The 19827-nt window shown below is 52.8% G+C and overlaps 1 protein-coding gene and 1 long non-coding RNA gene across 3 annotated transcripts; one reads left to right on the top strand and one right to left on the bottom strand.

The window, feature by feature from the left end:
* Nucleotides 1-8700: 8700 nt before the first annotated feature.
* On the bottom strand, nt 8701-15188 carry LOC116456990 (MORF4 family associated protein 1 like 2). 2 transcript variants are annotated; one of them, XM_032135909.2, is made up of 2 exons: nt 14488-15188; nt 8701-14201 (listed from the first exon to the last, which is right to left on the bottom strand). In XM_032135909.2, exon 1 carries the CDS (start codon nt 14979-14981, stop codon nt 14622-14624), a length of 360 nt encoding a protein of 119 aa, XP_031991800.1. In that variant the 5' UTR covers nt 14982-15188; the 3' UTR covers nt 8701-14201; nt 14488-14621. The 2 variants fall into 2 exon arrangements, with proteins under 2 accessions (XP_031991800.1, XP_031991801.1); XM_032135910.2 differs by having other exon boundaries at nt 14557-15188.
* A 135-nt stretch (nt 15189-15323) lies between these two features.
* On the top strand, nt 15324-18626 carry LOC116456991 (uncharacterized). Its single transcript, XR_004244867.1, has 2 exons — nt 15324-15516; nt 18355-18626. It is a non-coding gene; the product is annotated as an uncharacterized LOC116456991 (long non-coding RNA).
* Nucleotides 18627-19827: the final 1201 nt, after the last annotated feature.

Below are 19827 nucleotides of genomic sequence, written 5' to 3'. Positions count from 1 at the left end.
GGAAGGGCATTCACTGCATTATATATATATATATATAATGCATTATAAATATATATTTTATATATATATATATATATATTTTTTTTTTTTTTAGACTGAGTCTCACTCTGTTGCCCAGGCTGGAGTGCAGTGGTGTGATCTCGGCTCACTGCAACTTCCACTTCCCAGGTTCAAGCGATTCTCCAGCCTCAGCCTCCCGAGTAGCTGGGACTACAGGCATGTACCACTGCACCAGGCTAATTTTTTTGTACTTTTAGTAGAGGCGGGGTTTCACCATGTTGGCCAGTCTGGTCATCACTTTGTTTTAAAATTTTTATGTATTTATTTATTTTTATTTATTAACTGGGCATGGAGGCGGGCGCCTGTAATCCCAGCTACTCGGGAGGCTGAGGCAGGAGAATTGTTTGAGCCTGGGAGGTGGAGGTTGCAGTGAGCTGAGATCACACCACTGCACTCCATCCTGGGCGACAGCGAGTCTCTGTCTCAGAAAAAAAAAAAAAAAGCCAGATGAAGAGCTCGAACCACAAGCTTCTACACGTTAACCAGGGTAAAGAGCAACCGCTGACGGGAAGGGGCCCAGCAGTCAACCCCTGGGAAGGCCAGGATGTGGCCTTGTTTTGGCAAGGCCGCCCTATCGCCACGGAGATGGGCAGGCGGGAGACATCCCCAGTCAGTCAGGCCCAGGATCAGGAGGTTTCAGGAAGACACAAGTTACGCAGTGGGGCAGGTGAGGCTCAGCCTGCCCAGCCTGTCCTAAGTGTCATGGGAACAGCTCTGGAAGTGACTCCTCTGTCCTCTGGAATCTGGACCAGATGGGGCCTTCTCCAGACATCTGTGCTCAGCAGATGCAACAAAAGGCCCCTAGGGTGTAGCCCCAGATCCAGCACTGGCCCAAGCAGGTGGGGGCTGTAAGTTGATCAGAGCTCTCCAGTCCCTGCGCTAGGCTGGAGGATGCAAGATGAGTGAGGCTGGGATCCTGGTGTCAGGGAGTCACCAGCCACAGAGGGTGCCATGTGTATGGAGGAGGTGGCGAGGGAGAGGAGACTGGGGAGGGGAGAAACAGAGAGGCCAGGAGGAGGGTGGGGCCTGCGCTGAGGGGTGGAGGAACCCATGCCTGGGAAGAGCACGGGGAGAGTGAAGTGGGAGTGGAGTGGGAGGCGGGCTTGGAGGAGTCAGTGCCTTGGGATGTGGGACAGTGAGGAATAAGGCACAAAGAACCAGTGCTCTGGGGAATCAAGAAGTTGGGATGGGCAGCGGGAGTCCAGGGTGGAGATGGGCTGGAGGGGGAGAGGGCACCAACCAGGGAAGGCCCCCCAGGGGGTTGATCCTGTAGTTCTGGGCCTCGCAGCGCCAGCCACACATCCGAGCTCCTAGGTGATTTTAAGAACTAGCTCTTGCTGGGCCACACCCAGGCAGAGCTGCCCTTTCAGTGGCCAGGCTGGCCCACCGCCTCCCAGGTGACCCTGTTGTGCCAGGTCAATGGTCTGGAGGTTTTTCAGCCGCAAGAGGCACCGTCAGGTTTACCCTTTTGAGGCCCACATGGCCGCTGGTGTGAGAGGCGGACGTGCACGGTGAGGCAGTGAGGGGCTGCAGGGTGAGAAGCCCCAAGCCATGTGCGGTTCAGGCTCCCTGCAGCACCCGCCCGAGGACACTGGGAGCTGGTGGAGGCCTGGGCAGGAGCAGGAAACTGAAGGAGGAGGAGGGGCCTCACTCATCACCTGATGCGATCTCCACACTTTGCAGAAGGGGAAACCGAGGCTAAGAGCGGAGGAACTTGGTCAGCAAGCCCAGGCCCCTCCACCCTGCCCGGGTTCCTGCACTGCAGTGGATCAAACCGGTTTGATCCTTGATAACGCCTCCGACAAATATTTGATGAGGGAGGAGGCTGAGAGAGGTGAGGAAATCAGTTTCTCAGGGACATGCTGGATGCAGGGGTCATGCACCGGGTAGCTGTGAGGGCAGGGGCGGCATCTCACCCAAGGGACACAGCTCCTGGGGAGGACGGCAGAGACCCCGACAGTCTCGTCTCGCAGGCGTCTTTCTCCAGGCTAGAAACCAATGACTCATCTCTCAGGCTCTCTAGCAAACAGTGGGGCCCACCCACCACAGCTCGGGTCAGATGTTTCCCTGAGGGCTATGGAGCCTGGCTTTGCCGAATACAAAGAGGAGGCCCTCAGCCCTCTGCTTTCTTCCTGCACCAATCCTGGGCATGATCTCCCTCGGCTATGTGCAGCCACGTGGAGACGCTGTGGGGATTCTTGTTGCTCGTGACTGAGTATTCCCAACTGGTTGTATTTGTTTTTTAGGGGCTGTGGAACAAATCACCACAGACTGGGGGGCCGAAAACACCAGCGACGGGCTCCCTCTCGGTTCTGGAGCCGAGAAGACAGAAATCAAGGCATCGTCAGGGTGGGTTCCTTCTGGGGCCTCAGAGCAGGACTCTGTTCCCTGCCCGTCCCCAGCTCTGGTGGCTGGCAGCGTTCCTCGGCCTGTGGCCCTGCACTCCAATCTCTGCCTCTGTTGTCACTTGGCCCCCCATGTGTCTCTGTCTCAGCAGGACACAAGTCATATTGAATTAAGGACCCTCCCTACCCCAGCATGACCCCATTTTAACTTAGAACATTCACAATGATCTGATTTGCAAAGAAGACTGGATTCTGAGGTCCTGGGAAGGACATGAATTTTGGGGGATGCTCTTCACCTCAGTACACCAGTGCAGAGTTCGGTGACACCGCCGAGTTGCTTGATGGTGAGCAGCCTGGCATTGTAGAAAGGCAGAGGTTGACTTTAGTTTGGTCCTTGGGTTTGTCCTTTATTCGTTCGGTGACACCTTGGACAAGTTTTGTAACCCGAGTGTCAGTTTCCTAGGAACTAGTGACAATGATCAGAGATAGGGGGACTCAAGTGTAAGTAAAGTGCAGGATGAACTGCAGCAGAGCATGTGAGGTGCCTGGCAGGTGTCGGCCACCCAGCGGCGCTCGAAGCACCTGCTGCTCCCTCCTTCCTTGCTCCCAGCTGCCTTCTCTGCCGGGCGCTCTTTGGAGAGGAGCTGTGACTGGTTCATCCTGTCCCTCGAGCTACCAGTTCAGTCAAGGACATTGAGAAGCAGCAGATGGTGACAGTGCAGTGTGACAGTGGTGTGCTGTGGGAGCCCCATGGAGCGGCTACCCAGGCAGGAAGGTCAGGGAGGCTTCCTGGAGGAGGTGGTGCTTCAGATGAGACTTGAAGGAGCAGAAGGTGTTTGCTAGACAAAGGGGCTTGCTTGGACAAATGGTCTTCAGAGCGTGGTCCCAGTAAGGAAGGAGACCACTACTATTCCTGCTGCCCTCCTCCCCCAACCTTGCCTAGTTTACAAGACAGGAGGAAAGAGAGAAAGCAAAAAGTTAGGAAAAAAAAAAAAAAAAAAAAAAACAGAAGTAAGATAAATAGCCAGAAGACCTTGGCGCCACCACCCGGCCCTGGTAGTTAAAGAAAGTAATAATAATAATATCAACCCCTGACTTAAACTACTTGTTATCTGTAAATTCCAGACATTGTAGGAAAAAGCACTGCAAAACTTTCTGTTCTGTTAGCTGATGCATGTAGCCCCCAGTCACGTTCCCCATGCTTGCTCGATTTATCATGACCCTTTCATGTGGACCCCTTAGAGGTGTAAGCCCTTAAAAGGGCCAAGAATTTCTTTTTCAGGGAGCTCGGCTCTTAAGACGCAAGTCTGCTGATGCTCCCGGCCGAATAAACCTATTCCTTCTTTAATCCAGTGTCTGAGGAGTTTTGTCTGTGGCTCGTCCTGCTACCTCAGAACAGCAGGGCCGGCATCCCCTGAGCTAGAACAACCCTGAGGCAGGGCATCCACTGCAGGGAAGGGTGGGAGAGGGGCCAGAGAAACCTGTCAAGGGGATTCTGATGTGCACTCGTCTCAGGACATTCTCACAGGGGCGACAGGGACTGGAGCTGGGACAGAGTGTGGCACATCTGGAGAGACTGCAGCAGGGGCAGAAGCTGTGGGATAGGGAAGCAGCTCCATGTGGCAGAGTCAGGGGGATGTGGCTGGTGGGGGACAGAGAGCTGGATGAGGAATTTAGATATTTCCTAAAGCTGGAAGGCTGTGATTCTGCACCCCTGTGAGCTGCCGTAGAGTGTCTTTGGTGATGGACATGAAATATTAAACATTGGCAAAGTGCCTCAACAGAAAGAAAAAGCCCACCTTCTCAAAGGAGATGCAGCAGGTTGCAGAGTGTCTTCCAACCACCTTTTTGGGCCAGGGTTCCATGTTCCACAGACCCCCAGATCTGGGGGTCCCCACTATTCCTGCCTTCTCCTCACCCAAGGCCCTCCTCAAGGCCACACCATCATCTCTGTTGAGTTGATTTCTTTTGTGAGTCAAGACTTCCAGGTGACAGAGTACCAGAAAAGCCATGACAATCTGGGGAGACTGGGTCCAAGTCCAGGACTGCCCGTGGTGGAGCGCACTCTGCTTTGAAGCATAGGGGACTCAGCGCACCTTCCCGCATGTGCTGACCCAGGCCTGGCAGACGCCCATCTAACATGCTAATGTCCTTCAGGCCAATGCAGTGGCTCGTGCCTGTAATCCCAACACTCTGGGAGGCTGAGGCGGGAGGATGGCTTGAGCCTGGGAGATCAAGACCAGCCTGGGCAACATAGCAAGACCCCATCTCTACAAAAAAATTAAAAACAAAAATGCTTCAAATGTCTTTCCTCATCAGATCCCTCTGGCATGGACATGAATTCCTCCCTGTGACCTTCATTTTAAGTAGAAGCACAGGGACATCTCAAGTGTCCTGGTGGTGGCAGGAACGGGACCCCCTGCCTGTGAGCACAGGGCTGGCTGGTGTAGGGTACTGGCCTCAGGTCAGCAGCCTGCCCAGCCCCTGGGTCACTGACTTGCTGAGTGACTCTGGGGCCCGTTCCTTCCTCTAGGGCCACTTTCTTCATCTGTAAAATGAGGGATTCAGATGAGATCACCTCCAGGACTCTGAACCCACAGAGCCCTCATTCTCATGCCAAGGTGCCCAGATTCCTAGGCGTGCACAGTGCATGCTGGGTACATTAGAACACCAGGGGTTTTAAAACATATCTATTTAGACTAAGAAAGTCACATGGGAGAAAACAGGAGCCCTGTGAACACACGGGGTCTCCATCTCCAGACCCATCCAGCCGGTTCTTGGAGAGACAGTTCTTCCCACCCCTGAGTGGCCATGCCCACTGGGGGTCCTGACCCAGGCGAGGCAGTCTCCATAGTCAGCTCCCCTGGCTGGGTCTCGGGTGCCCACAAAGGGAAGGCCTGTTGGAGAACCTGGAGGTGGAGGAGTTGAGAGGAGGAGGGAGAGAGGCTGGGCCCTGCGGCCTGTGGAAGTCCTGTGAAGTCTGCAGTCGGCACGCCCCACATTCACTGCTTCTGCCCTCGCAGCGAGTCTCCCGGTGCTGCCAAGGCCAACACCCTGGGGTGGGGGTGCAGGCTGAGGCCTGGAGCAGAGGATAGGGTTCGAGTCTGGCTCCGCCACGTGCTGGCTGGGGACCTCTCTGAGCCGTTTTCTCATCTGTGAAATGGATGGGGTGCGCATGCTCCTACCCCAAGGATTGTTGTGAGGCTGGGCAGTGCCCATCCGGCAGTTGCCCATTGGCAGCTGCGATGGTGAATGTTATTATCTGTCCACTTGGCTAGGCTATTGGCCCTGTTGTTTGTTCAAACTCTCATCTAGATGCCGCTGTGAAGATATTTTTGGGTGTCGTTAGTATTTAATTAGTGGACTTGGAATAAAACAGATGAACCTCCATTGTGTGCGTAGGCCTCATCCCATCTGTTGAAACTGAGGTTTCCAGAAGGAATTCTGCCTCCAGACCACAATACAGAAAGCCTGACTCAGTTTCCAGCCTGCACCGTGTGGACTGAAGCCTGAGATATCAGCTATTACCTGAGTCTCAGGCCTGCCAGCCTGCCCTAAGAGTTTGGACTTATCAGTCCCCACAATCACATGAGTCAATCGCTTAAAAATCAATCAATCATAGTGTTAAAATAGTTACCAATGTTCAAAAATAAGGTTTCACACACACACACACACACACACGCACACACGAGGATTCCTAACATGGAAATCAGATGATGTGACCATACTGGGCATCCGTTCCTGCCAGAGCGGGACAGCCGAGCCCCCTGCTCCCCTCACCTGAGGTTGGGCTGCCCCAGGCATGTGAGTTTTTCCAAGCTCCCTTCTGGCTCTGGGTTCAGCTTAGCAAACACTTGGTTGGAAACACTCTTGCTAGGTGCTGGGGATACCGGGGAGAGTGTGGTCCCTGCCGTGGAGGAGGTGCTGTGGCATCCTGGTGGGGACCAACCCGCCAGCCCATGGTGCAGGCAAGAGAGGTCAGGCGGGGAGGAGTAGGGCGCAGCCTGGGGGTGTGCAAGCCCCCTGCCTCCTCCTTCCCTTGGGAAGACAGCAGAGCCACAGCCTGGCCATCCTGTTCACGGGAAAGCTGGGCTGGAGAAGCTAGCTTGGGTCTGGGACCAGAAGGGGGCTCAAGGGTCCTACTCCCTGGAATTGGTCTATGAGGTGCAGCCACTCCCAGCCCTGCCAGCTCGGGAAAGGGGGGCTGTTTCCCCAAATCTCAGCCCCCTCAGGTGCCCACTGTCTCCTGAAGTGGCGGGAGAGCAGGGGAGTCTCTCGTCCTTATGAGGAGAGCAGCGGTTTGTTCTGGAACCGGGGGCCTGAAGGGGAGCCCGCACAGAGTGACGCTGGCATCTGCCTCATGGGGAGCTGTGAAGACCCTGAATAAAGTGCACGAGACATTTTCTCTCAGCCAGCGACTGTGATCGCGACACTGTGGCACTTGTCCTGGAGGTGTGAGGATGGGGACTGCTGCTGAGCACCCCGGCCCGGCCCCTTTCTTTAGATGGACTCCTGGAAATGAGACTCAAGTTGAAGCACCTGAATGCTTACATGTTTTACCTTTAACCTTTATTTTAAAAAATTTGTGGCCAGGCACAGTGGCTTACGCCTGTAATCCTAGCATTTTGGGAGGTCGAGGTGGGTGGATCATCTGAGGTCAGGAGTTCGAGGTGACCTCCTCGAACATGGTGAAAACCCATCTCTACTAAAAATACAAAAATTAGCCAGGCGTGGTGGCGGGCGCCTGTAATCCCAGCTACTCGGGAGGCTGAGGCAGGAGAATCGCTTGAGCCCAGGAGTTGGAGGTTGCAGTGAGCACAGACTGAGCCACTGCACTCCAGCCTAGGTGACAGAGCGAGACTCTGTCTCAAAAAAAAAAAATTGTATAATATTACTTTTTAAATTTTTTAGAGACAGAGTCTCACTCTGCTGCCCAGGCTGGAGTGCAGTGGCATGATAGCTCGCTGCAGCCTCGAATTCCTAGGCTCAAGCCATCCTCCTGCTTCAGCCTCCTGAATAGTGGGGACTAATTTTTTTAAAAATTCTTTTTGTGGAGATAGGGCCTTGCTATGTTACCCAGGCTGGTCTTGAACTCGTGGGCTCAAGCAAGCCTCCCAAATCACTGCGATTACAGGCATGAACCACCACACCTGGCTTAATATTACTTTTATTAGTTTTTTAAACACTATGAAGTATAAATAACCAAACAAAAAAACGGAGCTTAATCTTGCTACTCAGATACATTTTGTTGATATTAGCAACTAAATAAAGAGGCTCTCAAGCAGGTTTAGAAAATTTAAGCGAGATTAGAAGGGCACCTGATGAAATGGAAAACCCTCACTCGACCCAGCCCCAGCCCTCGGTCTGGGGCAACTACTAACAGTTGCTGTGGTTTCTTCCAGAAGAACGTTGCCACACACCCCAGCCTGTAGGAGTCAGCGCTGGTGTGTGCAGCAGTGAGAAGGTGCGCCTCTTCCTTCCCAGGCTCACGGGCACCATGGCCACTCTCCTGCTCTGGTACAGCTTGCCTTTCCACCCGAGCCCTCCCAGCACACTTTCCACTTCAGTCCAGCAAGGCGGTCTCGTCCTTCTTGTTCTGGTCCCTTTGGTTAGGGCCTCCCTCTCTACCAGCACTGGTCCAACCCACCTCTGAATGCCTGGAGCCCAGCCCAGAACAGGGGCCCCTTTCCTGGAGCTGTGGGTGGTATGGGGGCAGGGCTGGGAGAGGAGAGACAGGGTGGAGGACTGGAGGGGTCAGGGTCAAGGTGATGGTCAGCGTCCTGCCAAACTCTGCTGCCCAGAACAGACCTGGGGTGCTCTCTGCAACTAGGTGAGGAGAGCGGGCTGGTATGAGCCACGATTAAGTGTTTCCCAGGTGCATGGGTGGTAAAGGTTTATTTAAAACCAACCAAATCTCTGCCCCACTGCTCCCTGCCCCAGCCCTCCTGCTCCAGCTGCAAGCACCCTGTTGTCATCGTGTTAGACGGCATGGCTCCATTGTCCCCTGGCTTAAGAATATTTCCTGCAGGTTGTAAGTGGACAACTTTATCCACCTAGTACTAGTGTGTGAGGAGTTTTGAAATGAATGTTCACGTACTGGATTGCGTGAAATTCCTTTTCTGTGTCTAAAGAGAACTTCATGTGTTTTTCTTTCTCCACTAATCTGCCACCAGGGTGCATTACCTTACTGTACTTATTCAGGCTCAGCAGCCTTGACAAAGATCTTATGGCATTTCCTTTTTTTTCTTTTCTTTTCTTTTTTGACAGAGTTTCACTCTGTTGCCCAGGCTGGAGTGCAGTGGCGCCATCTTGGCTCACTGCAACCTCCGCCTCCCAGGTTCAAGCAATTCTCCTGCCTCAGCCTCCCGAGTAGCTGGGGTTACAGGTGCATGCCATCATGCCCAACTAATTTTTGTATTTTTTAGTAGAGACGGGGTTTCACCATGTTGGCCAGGCTGGCCTTGAACTCCTGGTCTCAGGTGATCCACCTGCCCTGGCCTCCCAAATTGTTGGGATTACAGGCGTGAGCCACTGCGCCCGGCCTTCTTATGGCATTTACTATCTGGCTCCTTAGCGAAAAATTTAATCCCTAATCTAGGGCAAAGTTTTCTCCAATCAGTCCTCCCAGCAGTTCTGGCAGGGATACAGGCAGGGAGTATCATGCCCATCTTATGGGTGAGGAGAGATATTCAGAAAGGCCTGGTGCTTTCCCCAGGGCCGTACAGCTCACAGATGCAGAAGACACAATGGCAACGTATCTTCTGCTCACCTCCCTCCACCTGCACCAGGGCCAGAGCAAAGAAATGCAAAGAACGCTGCCCAGCTACCCCACAGCCCCCGAAGACTTGGTGTGATGAGCTCTGGATGGCAGCTGGGAATGTCTTCTTTTAACGAGGGCTCCCCTCTTCCAGCCACAGTTGTTGGACCTCTCAGGAGGGCTGCACTGGTAGCATCCTGAGAATAATGAAAAAGCTGGGAAATGATGCTCCGTGGATTGGCCATTGATGAGACTGGTGCCTTCTCCAGTAAAATGGACCTGCAGGATGAGTCCTCCAAAGGGACCTTTGTGGAGCCTAAGTAGCACATTGAACATCCTTCCAAAAGGCTGTCCACCAGGTGTCCCCCAGACTGCACACGGATAAGGGTTCTGAAGTCCCTATCTGTCATCTGTGCTCAGGCAGAGCCTTGAGAGGACTGCTGCCTGCGATCCGAGTGGGGCGAGAACGGATCCACAGTGAGCCTGGGCTTCTGTGAGCTTGACTAAGAAACAGCACGACCGTCCTTTGGTCGTGAACTGCACCTGCCTGCACACCTCCACGCTGCAGGCGCACCTGCTGAATGCACTGGGGACAGCCTGCTGAATGGTGGTGAGGCCTCTCCACCGTCAGCAGAGGGCTGCCCAGGAGCCGGGGGCAGCTGGCAGGAGGAGCCCTTGCGCCCAGGGCACTGACGCCACTCAGGGAGGACAGAACTTGGCCTCCTGCTTTTTTGTGGAAGCTTTTCAGGCCACCTCCCCCAGAGACCCTGGGGGAAAGGGCTTATGGGTCAGGGCTCATAAACCATAATCATCCAACATATAACTTTAGAACAAATTGGACTGCTCCAGGAGGGAGAGGGCCCCGAGAGGCCACAGAAGGCTTGGTGGGCTGAAGTGTGGGACAAGCTGTGTGAGGGGAGCCTAAGCTGGCTGGGGTGCCCTAGAACTTGAAGTTCAGGACTCTGGGGGAAAGCACGGAGAGGGCTGGGGTATTGGGGGGCGGCATTTGGGTCATGGTTGGAATGTTCCCAAAGGAAATGTTCTAGAAATGAAGTGTCAGTGCGGGTGCACTTCTGGCTGCTGGCTTCATCAAATTAGGTTGGGGATGGGGTTATGCGAACTGGCTGACCGCCAGAGGAGGGACTCTGCAAGATGCAGAGGGAGGCAGGGACCTGCAGGGGGAGCTGCAGGGGCCACCCCACCAGCTGCCTGCTGCTGCACCACCTGCATCCGGTCTGTCCTGTTGCACCAGTTCAGTCCCGCTGCACCAGGTCAGTCCCGTCAGTCGGTACAGCTGTCCACATCACACATGCTCATACAGAGAAAGACACCCTCCCTTCAGCTACCTCTGCAGTCACCTCATTTCTCTGCCACGTTACAGCAGAACTTCTCCAAAGAATGCTGCATGTTTTCTCTGTCCACTTTTACCATGGTTCAGCTGCAGTAGTGTCCCAGTCAGGGGATTCAACATGGGCAAAGGCCCTGGGACCACACCACATGCTTGCCATGGCCAGGAAACAGCAAAGCAGCCAGTGTGGCCAGGAGTGAAGGAGCACCGAGAAACTGGACTGGAGGACCACAGAAGCCTGACCACTCTGCACTTTGTGGTCTGTGGCCCAGACTTCAATCCCATTCTAAGGGCCAAACACTGGAGTGACAGCTGAATTCTCAACCATAGAAGCCAAAGTTAGTGAAATAACATGTTAATGACACCAAGAGAAAATACTCGCCAACCTAAAATTATATACCCAGCAAAATTATCTTTCAAGAAAGAGAGGAAACAAAACTGAGGAAGATAATAGGACTGGTTTGTCAGAGAGCAATGACTCTAGGGACCACATTAGGGAACTCTTCACTCTTCTGCGTCTCAGAGTATATGTGCAACCAGGACTGTGGGAATGAAGAAACACAGAAAAATGTGTCTGGCTTATAGGACACTGAACAAATAATAAGACTGATGGGTACACCCTGACCCAAGTTCAGGATGCCTTTGAATACTCAAGAATTATGTTGTAATACGACATAATCAAGGGGAGAAAGATCAAAGATCAATTTCATTTGTTCAGCAACCTTTTTCCAGTTGGAGAGAAGTCTCAGGGCATCTCCGGAACCCAGGAATCTTCTGCTAATGAGACTCTTAGTCCCAATATAGGACCTACTTGGAAATGCTAGTGTGGCTAGACCATACAATGAAATTCCAAAAGTCTCTGAGAGGGCCTCAGATACCTGTCTTCAAGGTGCTACCTCAAGGAGCAAGGCTAAAATTGTCCACGAGGTGGCTGGTTACTTTATATGAATCTGAGTCAAATGAAATGTCAAGGTTCCAAGGAACCTCAGAGACAACACAGTGCAAATCTATCATTTTATGGTGGCCCCCAAAGAGATGGCCACAGGGTGAGTAATCAGCACAGCCAGGAATGGAACTGCCCTCCTAATCCTGGCCCATGCCTTGTGTGCTGTCCGCTGTCTGGTATACAGTGGGGTCGGGGCTCTTCCTCCCCAAGTGCGTTCTCTTCCTCTAGGCTCATACACAGGATATTGCCCTTGGCTCCCAAGATGCAAAGTTCACAAACTTAGCTTTTACCATCATGGCACCCAAGATCCAAACTGCCTTCATCAAAGGAATCAGGCAGGATGAGGAAACATGCAGATGTAGAGGGTTGGGCCTCAGCTGTTCTCTGCTGACAGGATGGGGTCAGTCAGATTGGAACCTTCTTTTTTTTATTTATTTATTTTTTTGAGATGGAGTCTCGTTCTGTCGCGCAGGCTGGAGTGCAGTGGCACAATCTTGGCTCACTGCAAGCTCCACCTCCCGGGTTCACGCCACTCTCCTGCCTCAGCCTCCTGAGTAGCTGGGACTACAGGCGCCTGCCACCACACCCGGCTAATTTTTTTATTTGTAGTATAGATGGGGTTTCACCATGTTAGCCAGGATGGTCTCGATAACCTGACCTCGTGATCTGCCTGCCTCGGCCTCCCAAAGTGCTGGGATTACAGGTGTGAGCCACCACACCTAGCCAGATTGGAACCTTCTACACACCCTCCTTTCCCCTGCCCACATCCCCACATGGCTTCAATCATGTAACATATCTGTGACCCCTCGGGGAAGGAGCCTTGCCTATTCCCTGGCTGGGCAGATACCACCCACCCTGGGCTCTGCTCACACTCAGCACTTCTCACCCACAGGCAGGGGCTGCTTAGTGGCCATCTCACTCACTAGGGTGCAAACCCTCTGAAGGCAGCAGCTGTGCAAGAGGACGGCTGTCATGTCTACTCTGGGCCTGGCACGTGTTAAGTGTTTGGTATCTATTCAAAGAATACTTGAACAAATGAATCAATGACTCCATCGCCAAGGAGCCAACTGCTCCTTAGTGTCCCAAGGACCTAGTACATTGCCAGCAAAACACACTGGATGAATACATCGACAAAGAAGTGAATCCATCCTATGACATCCACCGGCTGATGTCCAGAAGACATCTGGAACATGGGACATGAGCAGAGGGGGGATGTCTGCATTTAGGCCTCCAAATCTCACTTAGCCTGAGTGACAACTCACACCTCTCATCAGTCAGAGAGGGTCTGTCATGGAACATTCTATGAAGCCAGAAACTCAGTCCCAGGCTTGCTGCTGCAGCCCTCTCCAGAGCGGTCAGCATTCTGAACCATTGTTTCAGAAACCATCACGACAGTTAGAGGAAGCAGATGGCGCACCAGGAGCTACTGATGTTGTGAAAGAGCTTTGGCATCAGTTGAATTCTTCCCGGCAAGGTTCTAGGGTTGTCTTCTGTTTTGTTTTTGGCTGAAGTTTCCTCACCTGAACAATGGGGATAATAAAATGACCTCTGATAGTTGTGAAAATTAGATAAGGTATGTTAAGTGCCTAATCCCAAGTGGATTCTTGCAATACAGGCTTTTGTTTTCTCATTTTCACATCCTCAGTGTCCTGACACTGGCAAGAGCTTAGGGAATTGGGCTGGGAGGTAACAGAGAAGACAGGCCAGTGCAAAATGTTTCCCTTTTGGCTCCTTTGTGTGGTTTTAGACTTCTACCTACTCCTGCCATCCCACTGACATCCTATAGAATGATGTTCCTCTTTATGAGTTTGCTAAAGCAAATGTAACCATCCCAGGGAAAATTTTTTTAAAGAAGGAAATGTATTTAACTGTAAGCGTGCTTGCCTTACCCGAGACACAAGACTCAAAGACAGGTCTTCCGAAGGATCCCCCATTCCCCCCGCCCCATTTCCATCCACTGGCATGGTCACATGCATCTATGGCAGAGACTGTATTATAACAAAGTTGTTTACCCCAAAGTCAGCAAACACATGTACCTAGAACTCATCCCAATTGTAGGTTGCTCACCAGACAGGTTACACGAAGTGCACCAGTTAACATGCCATAGGAAAATTACATTCCAGGAAAAAGCAAAATGCTATAAAAACAAAAAAAGCAAAACACCCAAAACACTCCCTCCTTTGATCTGATGGTCTGCAGAGGTCCTCAAATCCACACACTGCCACTCTTCGAGACCAACTGTCCACTGGGCCTTCTCAATCTCATCCAAAGTCGCATTCACAACTTTGACAGGGGCTTGGGTTCTTGATGTGGCAGCTGCAACCATGTAGGGTCTTCTCACTTGCAGAACTCTCACCTCAAGTCTCTCATGAGTCCCCAAATTCCAGGAAGCATAAAAAAATAGCAAAGCACACGGGTATACTTCCAAACTTTGAAAATACAATAAGATCACAGGAACAAATATGACCACGCAGCAGCATACATACTGTATAGGCCATATTCCTTTACGTGGGACATTAATGAAAAGCTGTCTTTTCCAAACTGAATGCGCCTATTAATAAAGAAATACACCTGATCATCTAATGCTGAAGTCATCCGCCAGGATGGTACTGGAAATTGAGTGGCTAACGTGGAGAAAACGCAGGCAGAAAAACAGGGGAGACAAAACGAAAGGCTCTCTTGGTTTGAGCCTGTCCAAGCAGCCAGGACTCCATATCAGGTGAACACAGTCCGTCAGTTGGCCACCTAAAGTACAAGTGGGAGAAATTCATCATCACAACATAAATTTTGAGCTTGATATTCTCATATCCGGGAGTCAAACAAACCCAACCACCTGTGCACAATGCTTCCACCTGCAGGAAGGTCATCGCAAACGTTCCAATCTTGTAACAACATTCACACGTTTCCAGCATGTACCTGCGCTTCACACCTCTCTCCCCCCACCTACTGACCGAGCAGGTCTACGTCCTGCAAATACTTTAAGTGGTCATGACTCTTTACAACAACATATAAAATTATTTTCTCTAGTTACCTATGAAAAAAGAATGAAACCAACTCGGCGGAGAGAGTGGCACGGCTCTGCGCTCCCCTCCCTGCCTACCCAGCTCCTTCCACGCAGGACACTCCTTGCCGCGCTCCGCTCTGGACCCGCGCGGCCCCGCCGGCTCAGCAGCACTCGCAGCCGGCGATCCGCTGGTGCAGCTCCACGATCCGCCTGCCCATCCGCGCCGCCTCTGCGGCCTTCCTCTCGGCCTCGGCGCACAGCCGAGCCACTCGCTCCTCCGCCTCCGCGCGCGGGCTGGGTGCTGGGGCCCGGGCGCCCCGCTCCTCCGCCTCCACCTCGCTCTTGATGGCGTCGAGCAGGCTCTGGATCTCTAGCAGCTTCCTGCGGGCCCGCCAGTGCGCCCGGGCGCGCTCGCGCTCCAGGGAGGCCAGGTTCTCGCGGCCGGCGCGGGGTGCGGGGCTTAGCGGGCTGCCCGGGTCCTCGCGGGGCTCCCGCGCCTCGTCCGCGTCCACGGGCCGCATCACGCCGCTGCCTCTTCCAGCCCGCGGGGCAGGCCGGGGCTGCCCACTAGCAGCGAGCGCGGAAGCCTCGCTGTCACCAACGACTGGACTAGCAACAGGTTGCCCCAACTTTTGGCAGCGAGGACGGCGTCCAAAATGGGCTACCAGCCGTCGGCCAGGGCGCTGCCACTGCGGCCCTTTTACGACACCCGCGGTCCTTTACCGCCAGGCAGCGAGCGAGAACCGCATTTGGGGATCCCGCCTCAGCGGCCCTGCGCGCGCACGCGCCCTCGCACGCACGCGTACGCCCCCCCCCCCCCCCGCAGGCATGCGCACCGCACGTCCCCGCCCGCTCTAGCGCTGCAGCTCCCTGGGCGTTGGTTCTAGGGCCAGGGCCCTCACGCTGCTGGAAGGTTAAAGTCGACTTCACGCTAGTTTAAGGAAATATCTGACGCTGATAACCATGTCTCAAGCACTGCTCTAAGTTCCCAATGTGTCCGGAATTAGTGGGTTCTTGGTCTCACTGACTTCAAGAATGAAGCCGCGGACCCTCGCGGTGAGTGTTATAGCTCTTAAGGTGGCGCGTCTGAAGTTCGTTCCTTCTGATGTTCGGATGTGTTCGGAGTTTCTTCCTTCTGGTGGGTTCATGGTCTCCCTGGCTCAGGAGTGAAACTGCAGACGTTTTACAGCTCATAAAGGCAGTGTGGACCCAAAGAGGGAGCAGCAGCAGGGTTTACTGCAAAGAGCAAAAGAACAAAGTTTTCACGGTGTGGAAGGGGACTGGAGCGGGTTGCCACTGCTGTTTTGGGCAGCCTGCTTTTATTCTCTTATCTGGCCCCGCCCACATCCTGCTGATTGGTAGAGCCGAGTGGTCTGTATTGACAGGGCGCTCATTGGTGCATTTGCAATCCCTGAGCTAGACACAAAGGTTCTTCTTCTCGTCCCCACTAGATTAGCTAGATACAGAGTGTGGACACAAAGGTTCTTCAAGTCCCCACCAGATTAGCTAGATACAGAGTGTTGACACAAAGGTTCTCCAAGGCCCCACCAGAGTAGCTAGATACAGAGTGTCGACTGGTGCATTCACAAACCCTGAGCTAGACACAGGGTGCTGATTGGTGTGTTTACAAACCTTGAGCTGGAGACAGAGTGCGGATTGGTGTATTTACAATCCCTGAGCTAGACATAAAGGTTCTCCACGTCCCCACCAGACTCAGGAGCCCAGCTGGCTTCACCCAGTGGATCCCGCACTGGGGCTGCAGGTGGAGCTGCCTGCCAGTCTGGCGCCGTGCGCCCACACTCCTCAGCCATTGGGTGGTCGATGGGACTGGGCACCATGGAGCAGGGGGCAGCACTCATCGGGGAGGCTCGGGCCACACAGGAGCCCATGGAGGGGGTGGGAGGCTCAGGCATGGCGGGCTGCAGGTCCCAAGCCCTGCCCCGGGGGAAGGCAGCTAAGGCCCGGTGAGAAATCGAGCGCAGCACTGGTGGGCTGGCACTGCTGGGGGACCCAGTACACCCTCCGCAGCTGCTGGCCTGTGTGCTAAGCCCCTCATTGCCCAGGGCTGGCAGGGCTGGCCGGCTGCTCCGAGTGCGGGGCCCGCCAAACCCACGCCCACCCTGAACTCCAGCTGGCCCACAAGTGCCGTGCGCAACCCCGGTGCCCGCTCGCGCCTCTCCCTCCACACCTCCCTGCAAGCTGAGAGCCGGCTCTGGCCTTGGCCAGCCCAGAAAGGGGCTCCCACAGTGCAGCGGTGGGCTGAAGGGCTCCTCAAGTGCTGCCAAAATGGGAGCCCAGGCAGAGGAGGCACCGAGAGCCAGCGAGGGCTGTGAGGACTGCCAGCACGCTGTCACCTCTCACCAACATTCTAAATCATAAACACCCGGGCCGGGTGCGTGGTTCACGCCTATAATCCCAGCACTTTGGGAGGCTGAGGTGAGAGGATCGCTTGAGCTCAGGAGTTCCACACCAGCCTGGGCAACAAGGGAAAAAACCCTATAAAAAAACACAAGAAATTAGCTGGGCATGGTGGCGCGCACCCGTAGTCCCAGCTACTTGAGAGGTTGAGCCGGGAAGATTGCTTGAGCCCAGTAGGTCGAGACTGTGGTGAGCTCTGAACGCCTGATTGCGCCACTGCACCCCAGCCCAGTGACAGAGCGAGACCCTGTCTCAAAATAAATAAATAGAAATAATAACGGAATTCAGTGGTCCCGTTAGAATATTCCAGGCTCGGAGAAGCCAGGTGCTCACAATGTCGGGATTTGCCCCCAGCCAGGGCCTCCGCTCCCTCTTGCCTCGGGCAGATGCTCCTGGAACACAGAGCTGCGGCTTCGGTGCTGATGCTGACTGCTGTGACCCAGCCTCCCCCTACTTTTTTCCTAAGGGTAAAAGCTTCACTCTGCCTGGGGCTTTGGCTGTAAGTCGGAGTCTGGCTTTACCCACCGTGGGCACCCAAGGCCAAGATGGGTCTGATTCACCACTGTTTCCTCAGCCCTGCCAGGCTCTGAATATGCCGTTAGGAATCATTCTGGAAGATTTCTTTCTTCACTGGACTATATAAGCGCCTCTGCGAGAAAACAGGCCCTAGGGGCAGGTACTTAGTTTAGTCATCTGTTTCCTCACAGCTCGAAATGGGCTTGGCATACAGCAGGAGCCCAATAAATGTTGCTTTAATGCTCATTTCCCAAGAGATCTTTATTAAGCACCCACTGCATGTCATTGTGTCTAGGCTTATTCACTGTGTACCTCTAGCAGAAAGTTAAGGGGACCCTCCACGCTTGATGGCCAGGGGTCACTCTCAGCTCCTACAGGTCACTCTGTGGTCCTTAAACGTGGCCCTCTCCATCTTCAAAGCCAGTAAGAGCGTGTCAGATCCTTCTTATCCTTCCAGCCTCTCTGTCATCCCCTTCTGCTCCCAGCTGGAGAAAACTCTGCTTTTAAGGGGCTTGCCATGGTCCAAATATGTGAGTCCCCCCAAAATTCATATGTTGCAAAGCAATCCCCAGTGTAATGATATTAGGAGGTGGGGTCTTTGGGAGGTGATGTGGTCATGAAGGCTTAGCTTTCATGAATGGGATTAGCACCCTCATAAAACAACTCCACAGGGCCGCCTTACCCCTTCTGCCATGGGAGGTTACAGCAAAAAGGTGGACTTCTATGAACCAGAAGTGGGCCCTCACCAGGCACTAAACCTGCTGGCACCGTGGTCTTGTACTGCTCAGCCTTCAGAACTCAGAAAATACATTTCCGTTGTTTAGAAGACACCCAGTTTCTGGTATTTTGTTAGAGCAGCCTGAACGGACTAAAATAGTGCTCATGTGGTTGTGTAACAGCATTGATTCCATGTTGAAGAACAATTTTGCTTGCTCAATTATAATTACTGCTTTGCTTAAGTTTTAGACTATGCTAAAAACAGCCTCAGGACCTTCAGCACTGACCAACAATCCTGGGCGTGGGCTGACCGACGGTTTTCACCCAGAGAATGAAGATCATGGAGGAGCCAACTTAAATTCCGCCCAGCGCAGGCTCCCAGGAATCCTAATGTCACGATCTCACTGCAGCCAATGTGACAAACACAGCAGTAATTAGGTCTAGAGAGCTAAACACACCTCAAAAAGAATTGTCTCTTGGTATGAGTGGAATGGAATAAAATACATGGAAACCCACAAAAGTTTCGAGGTGAACACATTAGCAAAAATGCTCTAGCTTATCCAAGAGACTGTTCGAAGTGTCAAAGGACTTCTAGACTCCCAATCTTTCCACCGGCAGAAAGCAGCCTCAGTAGCCCAAACTGGCGCATTTTAAAATGCCCTTTTCAGAAGTGTGACGGAGAAAGGATGTGTCAGTGCAGGCCAGTGTGTGGGGACCAATGGCAAACTGCAGCTCCTGAACTAAGAAAGACTTTGATATCTTTAAAAAAGAATACAGAAATAGGAATATGTGATAGAGACTGTATGTGGCCCACAAAGCCTAAAATATTTACTGTTTAGATCTTTACAGAAAATATTTGCCAACTCCTGTGCTGCTGAGCCATTTCTAGGTTGCAGAACCAAAGCCTTGCATTCTCTAGCTTTAAAGTAGAGGACCTGGCAATGTTTACTCCACCGAGTTTCAAAATGGCTATGTGACTGCTATGTCACCCTTTCATTGTTCCCTTACCAATGGGCCTTATCCTTTGCCTGTCTCGTCACTGTATGTTGGGTCTCAGTAGATAATAACTTGTCTTTTCAAAAAGTTCATAAGCTTCTAGACCAGTAAAAGCCATATTAGGACCTGATGTGGCTCACAAGATGCTAGAGTTCTTGCTTGAGGCCATGATTGGAAGAAACTAGGAAGGGGGTCCTTAGATGGGGGTGAGCAAATTTTACATGAATAATGGGGGCAGTGGGCACAGATCGTGGTAGGTAGTATAAATTACCCCAATTCCCCACCCCTTCCTGCATCCATGTTCTTTGCCTCATGTCTCGCTTTGGCCAATGAGAAGTTCACAGAGAGGACACAAGCCCAGGTTTGAAACAGGCTTTCGCAGTTGGACTCGCTTTCCTCTGTGTCTCTGCCCTCGCTATGAGAAGAACGGGCTGGGTCACCTCACTGGTTGTGGGAAGATGGTGAGAGAAACACAGAACCAAGCTGCCCTGGACAGGCCTAGGCTAGACCAGGTGGCCCGCAGACCATTACTGAGCCCAACCTGGATCATCCAACTCCCAGCCCAACTGCAGACCATGAGGAATGTTGATTGTTGTCACTGAGATTTAGGGTGGCTCATGCAGCAAAAGCCAGTTGATGCCTGTAGGTGGGATTATAAACCCAGATACATTAAAATGCCAGTCTCTTCTTTCCCCATGTCTTCATTTGCTCAGTCTCAGG

This window comes from Hylobates moloch, unplaced genomic scaffold (genome assembly GCF_009828535.3).
Source record: "Hylobates moloch isolate HMO894 unplaced genomic scaffold, HMol_V3 SCAFFOLD_17, whole genome shotgun sequence".
Classification (NCBI taxonomy): domain Eukaryota; kingdom Metazoa; phylum Chordata; class Mammalia; order Primates; family Hylobatidae; genus Hylobates; species Hylobates moloch.
This window is presented reverse-complemented; position numbering and strand designations above follow the sequence as displayed.

Coding starts and splice junctions, on each gene's coding strand:
- LOC116456990 (XM_032135909.2), bottom strand. CDS start 14,981: ATGCGGCCCGTGGACGCGGACGAGGCGCGGGAGCCCCGCGAGGACCCG.